At 37.7% G+C, this 14,841-nt stretch overlaps 2 protein-coding genes across 2 annotated transcripts; one reads left to right on the top strand and one right to left on the bottom strand.

Moving 5' to 3' along the window:
• Positions 1-377: 377 nt before the first annotated feature.
• On the bottom strand, positions 378-8,921 carry pin1 (peptidylprolyl cis/trans isomerase, NIMA-interacting 1). The gene is made up of 5 exons (XM_028461489.1): positions 8,764-8,921; positions 5,886-5,968; positions 5,633-5,741; positions 5,450-5,560; positions 378-1,044 (listed from the first exon to the last, which is right to left on the bottom strand). Exons 1-5 carry the CDS (start codon positions 8,819-8,821, stop codon positions 935-937), a joined length of 471 nt encoding a protein of 156 aa, XP_028317290.1. The 5' UTR covers positions 8,822-8,921; the 3' UTR covers positions 378-934.
• A 102-nt stretch (positions 8,922-9,023) lies between these two features.
• ubl5 (ubiquitin like 5) lies at positions 9,024-14,303 on the top strand. Its single transcript, XM_028454306.1, has 5 exons — positions 9,024-9,142; positions 9,454-9,518; positions 13,247-13,330; positions 13,412-13,449; positions 14,042-14,303. Exons 2-5 carry the CDS (start codon positions 9,463-9,465, stop codon positions 14,083-14,085), a joined length of 222 nt encoding a protein of 73 aa, XP_028310107.1. The 5' UTR covers positions 9,024-9,142; positions 9,454-9,462; the 3' UTR covers positions 14,086-14,303.
• Positions 14,304-14,841: the final 538 nt, after the last annotated feature.

Here is a 14,841-nt window from a genome sequence, read left to right as displayed (position 1 = left end):
TTTTCACATGAATCTTAAATTCATATTTAAATCCAAAATGTCTCACCGGGTCTCTCCTGAAATCACGAGGCTCCGCCCACAACTCTAAAGCCAGCACACTGAACTTTGTCACCACAGGAAGTGTTGGAAATGTTGTCACTTATTTGTACAGTCACAGGGATTGTTTGTCTGTGTATGTTTAGAAAAACACGACTAAAATCTGTAATTGTGTGTTTTTTTTGTCTACTGCTCAAAAGCTCTTATTAAAATATGTCTATGTTCATGCAAACTTATTTTACTTCCTGTTTACTTCTCTTTCTCTGTAGCACAACAAATCCAATAAAAATCTAAATGTCTATTTTCAAAGTGCAAATCTCCAAAAATGAGAAAATCAAAACTTAAAAAAAACTTGTTTATTGATGCCTCAGTGACACAGCGCTGTTACAGTTGATTTCAAATAAATCCTTTAGGAGCTATGGAATATGATCAAAGCTGCAAACATTCAGAGAGGCTGTTCAGGAGAAACCATGCACTTCTCCACATTAACTATGGAATTAATGTTACCTTTGAAATGTGTCCTAAAAAGACCATTTCACTGAGTGGCAGTGAGCAGAATGCATTTCACAGGTTTAGTTTAGTTTTTAAACACACAGAGAGGATAAACTGCATATACACAAACTCAGCAGAAATAGAAAACCAATGGTTTGTATTGAACACATGCACATACACAATGAGAAGCTTCAGGAATTCTGCTCCTAAGAAGCAGTTTCTACTTGTCAGCACTTCAACGGTGTTACTCTGGGCTTTGCTTTGCTGACAAACAGAAAAATCTACAATTATTCAAATCTGTTTGACAGAGATTGAAACCTAATGTTTAAGCTTTTTTCGTTGGGTGGTGTTAGTTGTTAGAATGGCTTGGGGGTTTAGCTAAGCTGTGTGTGATATTGTGTCTCAATCAGCCAGTGCGTAGAATGATGTGGACTCCAGAGTCAGTAAAAACAGGACCACTCATGTCTCCCACTTTGAGAGCGAAGGAGGCGTCTTCGAAAGGCTTCTGCATTTGACCTGGGAAACAAGAATCATCAGTTCTACATTCAATTTACTGATATCTGCTAGGCTTGGGTGGTATCCAAATGTTGATACAGTCAAACCTCTTCCCTATTTTACTACGATATACAGTATTACCGTGACTAATGAAAAAATATGACATTGGGCTCAGGGTGCGTACACACTGAAGGCGACTGTGTGTGTGTGTGTGTCTACGGAGCCGAGGACTGATCACTTCTTTTCCTTCTTCCCCGGCTGTACGTTTACAACACTTACCATTAACAGCACTTATTCTACGATTTAAATGATCAACTTATGGAGTTACTAAAGGATGAGGTCACTCAGAATGTAGGCTTATTCAAGGAGCTAAAGCTGCAGTATGTAGAATCCTCTCTCCGCTACGTTTTTAACTGAAACCTTAACTCCTTTATCGGTATATTTTCTGAATGCTCTTAGCAACTTTTTTCTCAATATAGTGACAAATGAACGGACTGAATCTTGTGTTATTGGAGATTTTTCTGGTGTTTTAGGGACTCTGACATAAATTAACGCATCACTCTGTAGTTATTGTCCCAAACAGCTGCTGCTGCCGTCAGCTCCTCCCCGCCATAAGCACACACTGATGCAGCTGTGATCTCGGCTTCCTGCCGCTCTGAGCAAACTATCACTCCGGTTCCAAACTATAAAATCAATTCAGCTTGAATAAGCTTATCTTGGTTTACACCTGTGTGTGTGTGTGTGTGGCAGACCCTGCACAGTCACGGGGAAGTGCATTGCATTTTTTTTTTTAAATGAAGGTATTGAAACTGATACCGTTGCTATTTTTATGACCCTGCTGTATACGGTATCACTGCCCAAGCCTAATATCTACGACTGACACAATGGTTTATGCAACTTTAAAGAGTAACTAAACCCTAAAACCACTTTTTTCTGCTGAATACAAATGTATTTGGGTATGAAGTAGTGCTGTTGATTGATCCTGGTCCAACTCCCAACACTTTAGTCCAGCGGTGCCGGACTGTAGTCCTCGAGGGCCTGATTCCTGAGTCTTTTAGATGTCTCCCTGCTCCAACACAGCTGAATCAACTGAAATGCTCGTTATCATGCTTATCCAGAGCTTGATGACAACACATTGGTTTCAACGAGGTGTGTTGGAGCAGGGACACATCTAAAAGACTCAGGAATCCGACCCTCAAGGACTGGAGTCCGGTACCCCTGCTTTAGTCACAGCATTTTTTTTTTTTTTTTTTTTTTATTAAAGTCAAAGTATTTAAATTTGTCATATTTAGTTGTAAAACGTCAGAGTGACTGCCCTCTGAACCAGGCTACTCCGATTGGTTTTTGCTATTGGCTGAGAACGAGATCATGTGATGTTTTGGGACCATCTGGCTTCACAAACAAGCACTGTTAGCCCCGCCCCTTTTATAAAAGCTCTACAATCTGTGGTGAGTAGGTTGCATTGAGAGAAGAGTGAATACAGAGGTATATTGAGTAATGAGTAGCTAGTTAACATAGCATAGATTGTTCATTGGAGATTTTATAGTATAGACTGGGCGTGACTTTACTGCTCCAGGAGTCCCGCCCATAATCATGACTTTTTTTTTAAATTTCCCTCCTCGTGGCAGATCAGGAGAAAGCAGGGGTTTAGTTACTCTAAGTCAGAGGTGTCAAACTCATTTTAGTTTAGGGGCCAAACACGGAGCAGCTTGATCAAAACTGGGCCACAGATTTTATGCAGGAAAATGAGTATTTACAGCATTATTGTGCCACAGTTTGCACTTCTAGGTATACATAAAATACTAAATATGTAAAAAAAAACATCCAGGCTCTTCACTTTAAATTTCCTTTGATGTTGTGACCAATTTCTATTTAATTCAGGGAACTGTGAGTTTGATGGATTATCTCTGCAAAGAGAAGCGCTCACAAACACAGACACATTTGTTAATAATATTTGAGAGACAATGGCCTATTCTATACATAGAATATGTTTCAGATCCTATTTCAACTGTGAAAAATAGGCACAAAAAAGTGTTGCATTTATACTTTTTTCAGTGTACGTTTGCTTATATTTGATTGATTTATTCCTAGCATTTCTTGATTTTATCTGATATCCTCTCTTTTTTTTTAGTCCAGTGCACTGAAATCATCCTTTTTAATGTCCTGTGTGAATTCTGTATGTAGGAAACACACACTGTACATAGTGTTAAACTCTGGGTACAAATAGGGTAACGTTAAACCTTAATGACTGACAGAACCTGTCATCTTTTAGAGCAGCTCAGTCTATGCAAACATGTTTTGGGAGAAAAGTGATAAAAACAGACAGGAACACTTCTTTTTTTTCCTCCTACGCCTAATCACTTTCCTTTTATTTCATTTGCATAATGAGCCTTTTTCCTCATTTGTCAACCTCCCCACGGCTCCTCCATTAAGTGGCAATAAATGTAAGAGCATTACCACAAACGTGTGCAATAACTCCTTCCAGCCTTCTTATTAAATATATATATATATATATATATATATATATATATATATATATATATATATATGTTTCAGAGAGGAACACAACCTTTACAAAAGTAAAAGCCCCCTCTGCACCCACAGATGTGTCATATCTCATTATTACGAGCTTCTCATATATCAGAACTACAAGTCAAAGTGGTCACTAACGGCCTGTACTACGCAAGTGGATGTCCTCTAATCCTGTTAACTTCTGGGATTTATTCAGTGTGTCCTGTCTTACGACGCTGGCTAACGTCTTACCGGTAACTTGGGCTGAAAACATAACCTGGTCAGGACGGAGTAGGTTTTGTTCTGGATAAGATCTGAGCAAATACAAAAGTCCCGCCTCCTGACCAATCAGTTCTCTTGGAAAATGACCTGCCCATTGTTAGAAGATCCTGGTTGGTGCAGATTTGACAGCTGCGCTGACATCCTTTAGGACAGATATAGATTTACATCTGAGTGACTGATCTACAGTCAGCTGATGAAGCCTGTGTCCGTATCACGGACGGATCAAGTCATTTATTCATACATAGACTATGGTGATGCAGACAGCATCAGCAGGAACATACTACAGTGACACAATATGTTCTCATCCCAGTGTGTGTGTGATAAATTGAGGACTACCTGAATAGAAACACATCTGTGCCTTAATAAAGTAACAGTGTCGGCAGCTTCCTGCATTTTCTGTAGCAACAGTGTTAAAATTATGGACCATATTCTTTTTCATTAACTTTTAAAACTGAGACTACTTTACCGTTTTACAACCTGTGCGCCGCCATGTGGAAATGACATAATTGATGACGTGGTTAGCCCGTTAGTCCATTGAGGTCTATAGGAGTGAAGCATTCAGGATCATTTAGCAGCTTTTTCAGTCAAAATTGCAACTTGTGCTGCTTTAGGTTGCTCTAAATGTCAGTAAAAGTTTAAAAAATGTGATGTAAACCTCTTTTGTTTACTGATAGATAATAAATTAAAACCGTGATGGGGGCGACAGTTCCCACTGCTGTTTTGTAGATGACATTAAGAAGAGAAGAAGAGCTCGGTGTGCATGTAAATAAATAAATCCACTGCTGCTCAAAACAGCAGGGAAATCACTGGTGATTCTAATGGGCAGCAGTGAATCCTGGTTGCCTTTATTTTTTAACTTTTACTGATTTTTAGAGCAACCCAAAGCAGCACAAGTTGTCATTTTGACTGATAAAGCTGCTAAATGATCCTGAATGCATTACTCCCATAGAACACAGTGGGTTAACATCATCAATTACATCATTTCAACATGGCGGCGCAGGGTAATGTAGTCCCATTTTTAAAAATTAATAAAAATGAATATGATGCATAATAATGTGTTTTGTTAGGTGTATATGTTCTAATAAGGACATTTCAAAAGTTTTAGGCCATATTTGTAAAAACAGTGGAGGATCCCTTTAAGCTCTGGCACCTTGGCAGTTCTTGTGGTGAGTGCGGTTACTCTACTTCAGAACTCTTCCTATTTTTAAAATAATTGTTCCTCAATTGTGACATAAGAGGCTTGAAACGGTTTCTCCATGACTGTGATTGGTCTGACGCTGCAGTCTCCACCCGTACCACAGGAGCATGCACGTAGCCAGGCTGAAATCACCTCGCTTAAGTGAATGTGTTTATATCCTGCTTCGTAGGACAGGGGCTCTCTGACGGAGAGTGCTTGGTTAAGTAAAGCACGCTAACGGAGAGATATCCCGGATATACTTCCGTAGTACAAGCCCCAAGACTGTTTTCAGACCTTCACAGTGGAGAAAGGTCAGAAATCACTTATCTTTGGTCATTTTCAAACAGCTCACATTCAACCCAGTTTTAGTAGAATCAAAGTGGGTGAGTGTAGGAAGGTTACCTGAAAACGATTGACAAACAATAAAAGGTTCAAGGTTTTGGGAGAAACATTCACCTCTTCCAAACTGTCCGAGGTCGCCCCCGTTTTTAGCCGAGCTGCAGTCGCTGAACTGAGAGGCCAGAGACTCAAACTTCTCCTGTCCAGACTTGATCTGCTCAATGTACTCTGTGGACATCAAATGATAGTTAATATAATTAGTACACTGTGATCGCTCCCCATCTGCTCTACCTCACTCACTCTGAATAAGCTCCAGAGCTTCTTCTTTACTACGTGTGATATTTTGTTCTCGCCAGGAGGACGGGCGACGTGACTGATTGTGCTTGACCAGTAAGTGAGAACATCGAACCTGAGTGAAAGCAAACAAAGCACATCAGGTTCCATTTAAAACAGTAAACAGGTACATTCTGCAAAACTATTCATTGCTTTCTTATTCTAAGACAGAAAAACTAGAACTTTTATTAGAATAAAAGCTGTGACTTTCAAAGCCAACCTTATCGGGCTCTCCACTGCCATCTCCAACTGGACGTTCCCATTGGCTGGCGTTGGTGTTGTGGTTGAAGTAGTAAACTCTGTCTGTAGAAGGGGCAACAGAGGCAGGAGGTACAAAATCAAAACAAGCAAATAGTGCTGAACGATTTTGGAAAATCATCACAATTTCAGATTTATTTAAACTTTAAATAAATATAAAATATTACCTCTCCAACATAGCTAAATTCACGTTTCATGAAACATGTAAACATGTGGAGTGCACTTCTTAAACACTTTCTGAACTTAACAGGACAGCACAAGACAGGACAAAAAAAAAATAAATAAAATTGCAGCCTTTGCGATTAGAAAATCGCTTTTTATGATAACGCAACATGCAATTAATTGTTCAGCCTTACAAGCAATACAGTCAAACACGATGATGTTTGACAAAAAGTTCTAAGTTCAGTAAATAAAACAAACTGTAGACTGTTTACAAGTGTTAAACATTACATTAGTTTGTTTAAACCCAGGAGTGTCAAACAAATTTTTAATTAAGGGGCCAAATATGGAACAGTTTGATCTAAAGTGCACCACAGATTTTATTCTATGCGGGAAAATGAGTGATTTCAACATTATTGTGTCCTAGTTTGCACTTCTACGTATGCATAAAATACAAAATATGTAATAAACTGACTTTAACCAAGCAATAAGTGATAGATATCAGGTCCCAATAAGACCTTCACTTTAAATTCATGAGATTTTGTGACCAATTTAATTGAGGGAAATATTGTGTCATGATTAGAGGAATGTCTTAAGTTTTACTTCCACTATTGAGTTTAGCTAAGGGGACTCAATAGAGAAACTCAAACTTTCTGTTTCTGTCTGACTGAGGCTTTTGTCTCTGATTGGACACATTTTTTCCTGTTGCCGATGACCAGTGCTCCCAGTTATTCATAACTCATGGTCCGGGGACCAAATCCGGCCCTTTGGAGCATCCAATTCGGGCCGCAGGAGAAGTGAACATGAATCATTGTATAAATGAAACTCAACAATATTTGCAGAAGCTCACAGATTTTGAGGTGCTTATATCGCAAGATTGCAGTCATTTTTAGGGATGTCCAGATACAACTTTTTCACTTCCGATGCGATACCGATATTGCAGCCCTGGCAATTGGCCGATACCGATCCGATCTCAGCACAAATCATACATACTATTATGACTTATTTTGTAGTGTGGAATGTTAGAAAAGGATTGATCAAGTGATGTTACTCAAACAGAGAACAATAGTCAGCAACAGTAGGTATGAGAAAAACTGACCCATTTATTATTAACCAATTGGTTACATAAACTTTAACCTTCAACACAATATCTACAGTATTCTACAACTGGATAAAATAAATAAATTATCGGAGTGCTAATATCGGAGATTTTAGATGCAGTTTTCAAGATTCAGGATTTTTATTTTTCACATGCTCATACAAATGTGCAGTGAAATGTAAAAGACATGCAACAACAACAAACACTCAATTTAGTAATACACATAAATGCAGAAAAACATAACACAATGCAAAAAATAATAATATACTGTATGAATGCACAAACATAGAATACAGAATTAAATACTGTAAACAGTGCAAGTGTCAACGTGTTAAATATGCAAAGTTCGTAGTGACCAGGGTGCAGTTAAATAGCCATGTAAAAATAGTTTAACAAGTTTAAAACGATTATTAAATGTACAGAATATAAAGATATAAACTGTGTCCAGAGGTGTCAAAGTGCAATGTGCAGATTTATTTGGTTTTTTTTTTTAACTGAGGAGAGTGGAGTTAACAATTCAGACATAAGTGAGAAAAAAAGCTCTTCCTGAGTCTTTCTGGCTGATATCGGATCAATACCCGATATGAATATCGGATCAGGACACCCCTAGTCATTTTTAATGTCAAAACTGTTGAACAAACTCAAAATTCTTACAAAACCCTTACAATTTCCCTCAAATTAATACAAAATATTTCCCTTTATTAAATAGAAATCGGTCACAAAATCAAGGAAATTTAAAGTGAAAATCCTGTTGGGACTGATATATGTCATTTATTGCTTGGATATTGTCAGTTTCTTACTTATTTTGTATTTTATTTGTACGTAAAGGCATAAACTCGGGCAAAATCATGTTGAAATTACTTGTTTTTAAGCATGAAATCTGTGGCTCACTAAAGATCAAACTGAACTAAAATGAGTTTAACATTCCTGCATTATAGGCTAACAGTGCTTTAAAAGCACAATTGTTATAGAAAGGTAGAAAAACCTCATTAAAATCATTTACAAATAACAGTGAAAATATGCTATGAATAAAAGCATTTTTGTGTATAATCTACACATTTTAAAGTGTCTGGTAAACCGTGACAATTTAGTAGCTGAAACATTTTCAAGATGCAGCATTTCATAAACAATTCAATAAGCTTTACGTGGTTTACGGTCATTGACAAATGCTAATAGTTCCAGGCTCGGGTGTGGTTATTTGATGTCTTAAAGAAATAGGAAAAAGGACAAACCCAGCTGTGTTGTATATCTAAACTAGCTTGCTTCTACTACAGCTTAATAGTAAAATCACCACCTCATGCATTAAACCAGTCTTGTTGAGTCATGAGAGGGTAAAGTGAGACCTGGGCCACTTTAGGCGTTCATGGTCCATCTTTGGCAACAATAAATCAACACAACCTAATGAATTAATCCACCGTCTGTCACATATAGTATCAGTTATCCAGCATTAGTTATTTATGTTAAGACTTAGCGCCTCCGAGCCACGATGCTACCAGCGCAGCTAGCTATGAAGCTAACCTCCCCTTTATCATCTAACATGCTTTTTAACACATTCAGGCTCTCTCGGCTGGTGCTTCGTTACTTGAATTGCGGCTCAGTCTTTTCTCCCAGCCGGGCGGAAGGCTCTCTTCGTCTCCCATGATGATTTATTCGGTCTTTAAAGCCGCTGCGTTGCTAATTTAATTCAAACAGATCTACCTGTTTAAGCTAGTCTAACCACCACGGCAGTCAGAACTCGTTTACGGCACTAGTTGTTTTCAGACTAAGGTCCGCCCATAATGAAGTGTTCTTTGTAGTCATTGGTCCACGACAGCCGCCAGTCATCATTTTGCGCTTGTAATTGGTCAAGAGGGGTTTGACGTGTGAAAAACAGTTTACGGCAGACAGCACCGAGACCTAGGGCTCTGTAGAAAACCACGAGTTATTCTTTGTTTTTTATTTCCTCTGCTGTGAATTTTCAGGTATGAAAGACTGACTCAATGCATACTTTCATCATATTTATATAGCTCAACATAAAAGTCTCCTTTTAGAGGTACACCCGTGTTTTCTATTAATACTATTTTTGAATGTGAGCATTAGCTATGGTGGCTCGTTTGTTTTAGTCAAAGTGTTTATTGTTTTAAGCTGTAAATGTGTTTAAAGTCCGTATCCGCAGGTTAAGTGCTGGGGATTATTCTATATATAAAATGTGTCTATACAACAAGTTCCTGAGGTAATATTTATGACATTGTCACAAGTGGTCCTGACTCCTATTCCTTCCGTCTCCTCTCAGGATCTGAAGATGATCGAGGTGATCTGCAACGATCGATTGGGAAAGAAAGTCAGAGTGAAGTGCAAGTATCCTTAAAGTCATGGTTTGGTTTGTGAACAGACACGTGCCTTGATCTAAGGCTGGGATCCATGTTGTGTATTATTACAGTTAGCTAAGTTATTTATATATATATAAAAAAAAACAGATTATCAGCATTTTTTCTGTTTTATTTTTTATTTACATTTTTTAAACTTGTTCTGTTTGTGTAAAATTTTGATTATTACGGGGAAATAAGAGCAAGAACTGAAGTCCGCTGCACCTCCCTCCCCAGGTCCTGGACCAGGTCTCCACACATAATAGGACTGTTTAGGATTTATTTCAGCAGTTTTCTGGTCCTGCTCCTGTTTTCATTCAGTGTGTGGATGTTTGAGCTCGTAAAATGCTGCTCACGTTTACGCTTTGTTTTGCGGTGTTATGATGCAAATAGTATCCAAATAAACTGGTGACTGACTATCAACTGTGTGTGAGGAACAATAGATGTTAGATGTTCTTCCATTTGATACTTATGCAAAAACAATTACTGCTTTTTTGAGGGTAGTAAAAACATGTTTTTTGCACGTTATAAATACCGCTGACAGCAGCCGTCAACACACACGGAAGTTGATCACAAGAAACGAGGAACACCAGTAGATTCATGTTTTACGTAACATCCATTTTTTGGGTTTGATTTAGTTATTAATGTATTAATAATGTTTCAATTCACCAGTAATGTGACTTATGCATTGCTTCTTTTTAAATTTTAAAACAGAAAAATTCTGCTTGTTTGGTTTTTGTTTTTTCTGTTTTGGTTTTAAAGGGGACATATCATGCTAAATCCACTTTTTTAGCCCTTAAATGCATTTTGATGTATATTTAGATTGTTTAGAAGCACAGAAAAGTTCAAATTAATCTCTTCAGGTGCTCCGTTGATATCTTTATATTCTGTTTTGGTCATATTTTTCAATCTGTTTCGAGTTTTCGATTCTCTATTACGTTTTTTGAACAATAACGTCAGCAAAACTGCCAAATTAGGACATCGACTCCAGGCCCAACACTTCGAGCAATCCGCCATTTTTATTTCTCGCTTTTATTTTGTAGTCCAAGCTCCAGGATGCAGAAGTTACGAGAGGAGAAATCAAAATGTTCGTTTGTTGGATGTAGTAATCCACACGCTTCATTACACCGTCTCCCAGCATCAGAACCTTTTCAAAGTGTCTGGTTGAGTTTTATTTTTCACAGAAATGTACCCACATCTGTGGGTAAGGTCATTTTTGTGTGCGCGCAGCACTTCAAGGATGACTGCTTCTGCAACCTCCACCAGTATAAAGAAGGATTTGCTGAAAGACTTTGTCTGATTGAGGGTTCAATTCCTTCTATCTTTGGAGATGACGAACAGAGCACTTTGGTAAGCTGTAAATAACGCTAAAAAGTGTGATGATAAGACGTCATTGTTTTGTTAGCATTAGCAGTTGCACCGTCTTCATATGTTAGCGCTGTGTGCTCGTTTTAGATCCTTGATGATATGGCCTACGTGATTTAATTTAAGTCTAAAGTTTTCATTAGTCATTTCATTTTGCCGTTTTTGTCTTTGAAAAGACTGTATTAAAATGCATTTCGTGACGTTAGCTTGGCGCTAGCGTTAGCTCGGTGCTTGTGTTAGCTCACTTGTTAGGGTTCTGCAGGTTCATCGTGTTCATTTTCATCTCGCTCCGCTGGGTCAGACTCTGGCTCAAACATGTAAAGCTGGATGGACAAGTATTCTGTTGTTGACATTGTGTAAATAACGTGTGAATAAACTTTTTCTGCGCCGCTACAAAGCCATATCTCTTCTATCAAACTACAAAAATGGCCGAGCAGGGTGGAGTTGAACCTGGAGAGGGGGCGGGGTATGAAGTGTCTCATTTGCATTTAAAGAGACCGCACCAAAACGAGTTGCTCTTAGAAGCACATCAGAAAAGGGGTAGAAAAGGGGTCTGTGGAGCTATAATAATGAGGAATTCAGACCCAAGCAGTGCAGTTCCACTTTATATAGACCACAACTGTATGATTTATATGTAAAAAGGAAGGATTTAAAACCATGATATGTCCCCTTTAAGTCAGAAAAACAAAATAACCACACTGTTCTTTTGTTATTTTGATTTGGTTTTCATTTTTCGGAATAACCAAAGAACGAAAGGTACACGGATTTCATTATTATGTTAAGTTAAGGTTTCGTTTATCCAGACAAGGCTTTTCTGGAATTTTTTCGTGAAACTTAAAAGGAACCATCAAAGGAGATCAGCAGAACTCCTCTGAGGAAGACTGGCAGTTGACAGTCAAAACATGTCAGGAGATTAAAAAAAATTACCTGAAAAACCTTGTCTAAATAAACGAAACTGCAACTTATACTATTAAAAAAAAAAAAAAAAAGACACAATGAATCTCGCTGGAACTATTGCATGTCTTTATTACAAGTATTGGATTGAACAAGTGTTATCCTTGAAAGTAGTAAATCTTCTAAAAGATCAACAGTGGGTTCTTATAAGTTACCACATTGATCAGTCTTATGACTTGCAGAATATTTGATTTCATTTGATTCCTGCGACCCTGACAAAAGGAGCAAGCGGGTCAGAAAATGGATAGATAGATGGATAGCTTTTGAAATACAAACCTGATGCTTTTGTCACAGACTACTAAAGCAGCTCTTGTTGGAATGCCTGCAATCCCACCTGTTAGTGATGGACTTTAATGGGGTATACTACGTATCTAGATTGGATTAATCTCCATTAGCTGGCTTGAACTAACCAAACATTCCTTCTCAGACACAAGATGTACTATGAACGTCGATCATCTATGATCACAACACGCTAATTTAAGCCAAGTGACTGCACCCTTGCTACGTGCGGGGTGGACATGAGGGGTGGAGATTGCAGCATCCGACCAATCAATGGAGAGAACTGGCAGACTGAGCATCTTTTCAATGAAGGGAGAAATAGCTTATGATCTTAAACAAATATAATGAATATAAATCCATGATGCGTTTATACTTGCTCAGATCTGATCCACTTCATAACTTGGTACTGACCAGGTTGCTGAAGTTTAAAATGATGAATAATTAAAATCCATAATTCAGACCAAAGACAACCCTGTTGTTACAGAAAAGGCAGGAAGCTGCTGACTGAATGCGTAAAAGCACGAGGTTATTTATTATATTAATCCATTGAATGATAAATGGACAGCGCTCTGCAGTTAAACTTTATTACAGCACACACGCTTTTCTATTTAAGTAGACCTCTATCACACACACTGGGATGAGAGCACATTGTGCATGTTCCTGCTGATAATGTTAGCCCCAGCGTATGAATTAATTAATGACTTCAGCGGTCTGCACACACGGATCGACACACAGGCTTCATTAGATGACTGTATCCTAGATTCGTAGCATACCCCCTAAAAGTGTCAAGTGTCTCAGTTTTAGTAGGTTTGTTCACGATTGTAATTTAGAAAACTTGTTAAAGCTGCAACAAGATGGTCATGATCTGGTGTGGTGGTATGTAGTACAAGTATGTCAAACTAAATCGAGTTCACATTAAAATTTCTTCTTAAATTCTCTATTTTAACACAACATTGCACATTCTTCCTAATGAATCAAAGATGAAATGATCAGAATATTTGGAGAATTTTCTATAAACACACACATAAGTGGACCTGCTTACCGCTATCTAATGTCAGGGTGATTATTTCCTCCATGATGGGAGAACAGATTTCAGTAGTTACCTTAACCTGCTGCTGTCAGCTCTGAGGACACCATAGGAGATCTGAAGAAGCTGATCGCCGCTCAGACAGGAACCCGGCACGATAAGATCGTTTTAAAGAAATGGTGAGTCGATCGCCTCCAACAAGCCGTACATCGCTCTGGTTTGATGGTGAATGTCCTACATTACAGATTTGTCATTCACAGGTACACCATATTCAAGGACCACGTGTCTCTGGGTGACTGTATCCTTTAAGAGCACCGTCACTAACTGTGTTACAGGTTTTCTACAAAAGGGCGACATCGTTTAAAATGTTTTTAATTGTATCTTTTAATTCAATTTAAAATGCATTCAAGTTAATTACAATTTGTAATCTAAGTTTAGGTTGTTTTTAGTGCTGCTGTTTTTGTTTTTTTTTTAATTTTCTTCGGACAATTTAATAACATAATTACTAAAATATACAATAATTCTAAAATAATCGCTAAATTCCCTTACACCCCATACAATATTTATATAAGGAGTAGGAAGAAGCAAAGGCTTGTATTATTTTGTATATATTCCATTTATATTAGTGGTGTTTTTCTATTTTTATTCTTTTATACTAATTATTATTTTACTCTTATTTGTTAAGGGCTTAAAGGGAAACTTGGGGATGTTATTTCATTATGTACATGTTCATGCACACAACAACAAATATCCTTGTTAGAAGAATGGTATTTTTTGTAAACTCAGGAAATGTAACTTTTTCTCTCAGATCTTTTCTTTAAAGATAGCATGTTGGAGTGATTCAGTTTGTACAATGCTGCATCATCTTTTGTCTTAACGATGACTTTCAGATGAAATCCATGACGGGATGAATCTGGAGCTCTACTACCAGTAGATCAGGAGAAATGCAACATTCACAGAAGAAACTATATTGTGCATCACAAACACAAGCACTCGCTGACGTCTGTAACACAAAACAATCCAGTTTAGACAATTTGACATCTCAGAAAAATGAAAATAATTACTTTTCCGTTAGTTTTGCTCATCAGTTATGTAAAAGGTATGTTGTAATGTTTTTGATATTTTGAATTAAAGTGGATATTTACCTATCTACATGGTCGTTATTGGTGATTGTTCTCTTTTAGTCTGACATGACTCGTTTGTAGATTTTGTATGGTATTAGTCATCCCTGCATACATATGATCCGTTACACGTTTACATTTTATAAATAAAGCTCATCTTTCCCAACACTGTACACAATTTTTCCCCTTTTATCATCACTTGTTAAGGGGAAGAATCCCTCACATCCACTTATTGTCAAGCCAATATCACACTGAATGCAGTTGCTTTGAAGTTAAAGACATTTAATTTATATCAAATATTTTCACTTCCAACTTGTCTGACTTGAAGTTGCAATTCAGCTTTCATAAACCTTCCTGGGGTTCTTAACCAGACACTTTGGGGGGGGGGGGGGTAACCAGATTTATCTTCCAACAATTTGAGTCCAGTCTTGTGTATTCTTACCCTTTTTCTCCACCTACACCGAACTTGCACAATATTAACCTACTAGTGCAGTGCCCGTAGGAAGTATGTGTTGCTATAGAAAAGTGGGAGGTTAAGTAGCTTTTTCATGGATGGTTTACATGGGAGA

Source organism: Gouania willdenowi, chromosome 1 (assembly GCF_900634775.1).
Source record: "Gouania willdenowi chromosome 1, fGouWil2.1, whole genome shotgun sequence".
NCBI lineage: Eukaryota > Metazoa > Chordata > Actinopteri > Blenniiformes > Gobiesocidae > Gouania > Gouania willdenowi.
Note: the sequence above shows the minus strand (reverse complement) of the source record. Positions and strands in the feature narration are given on the sequence as shown.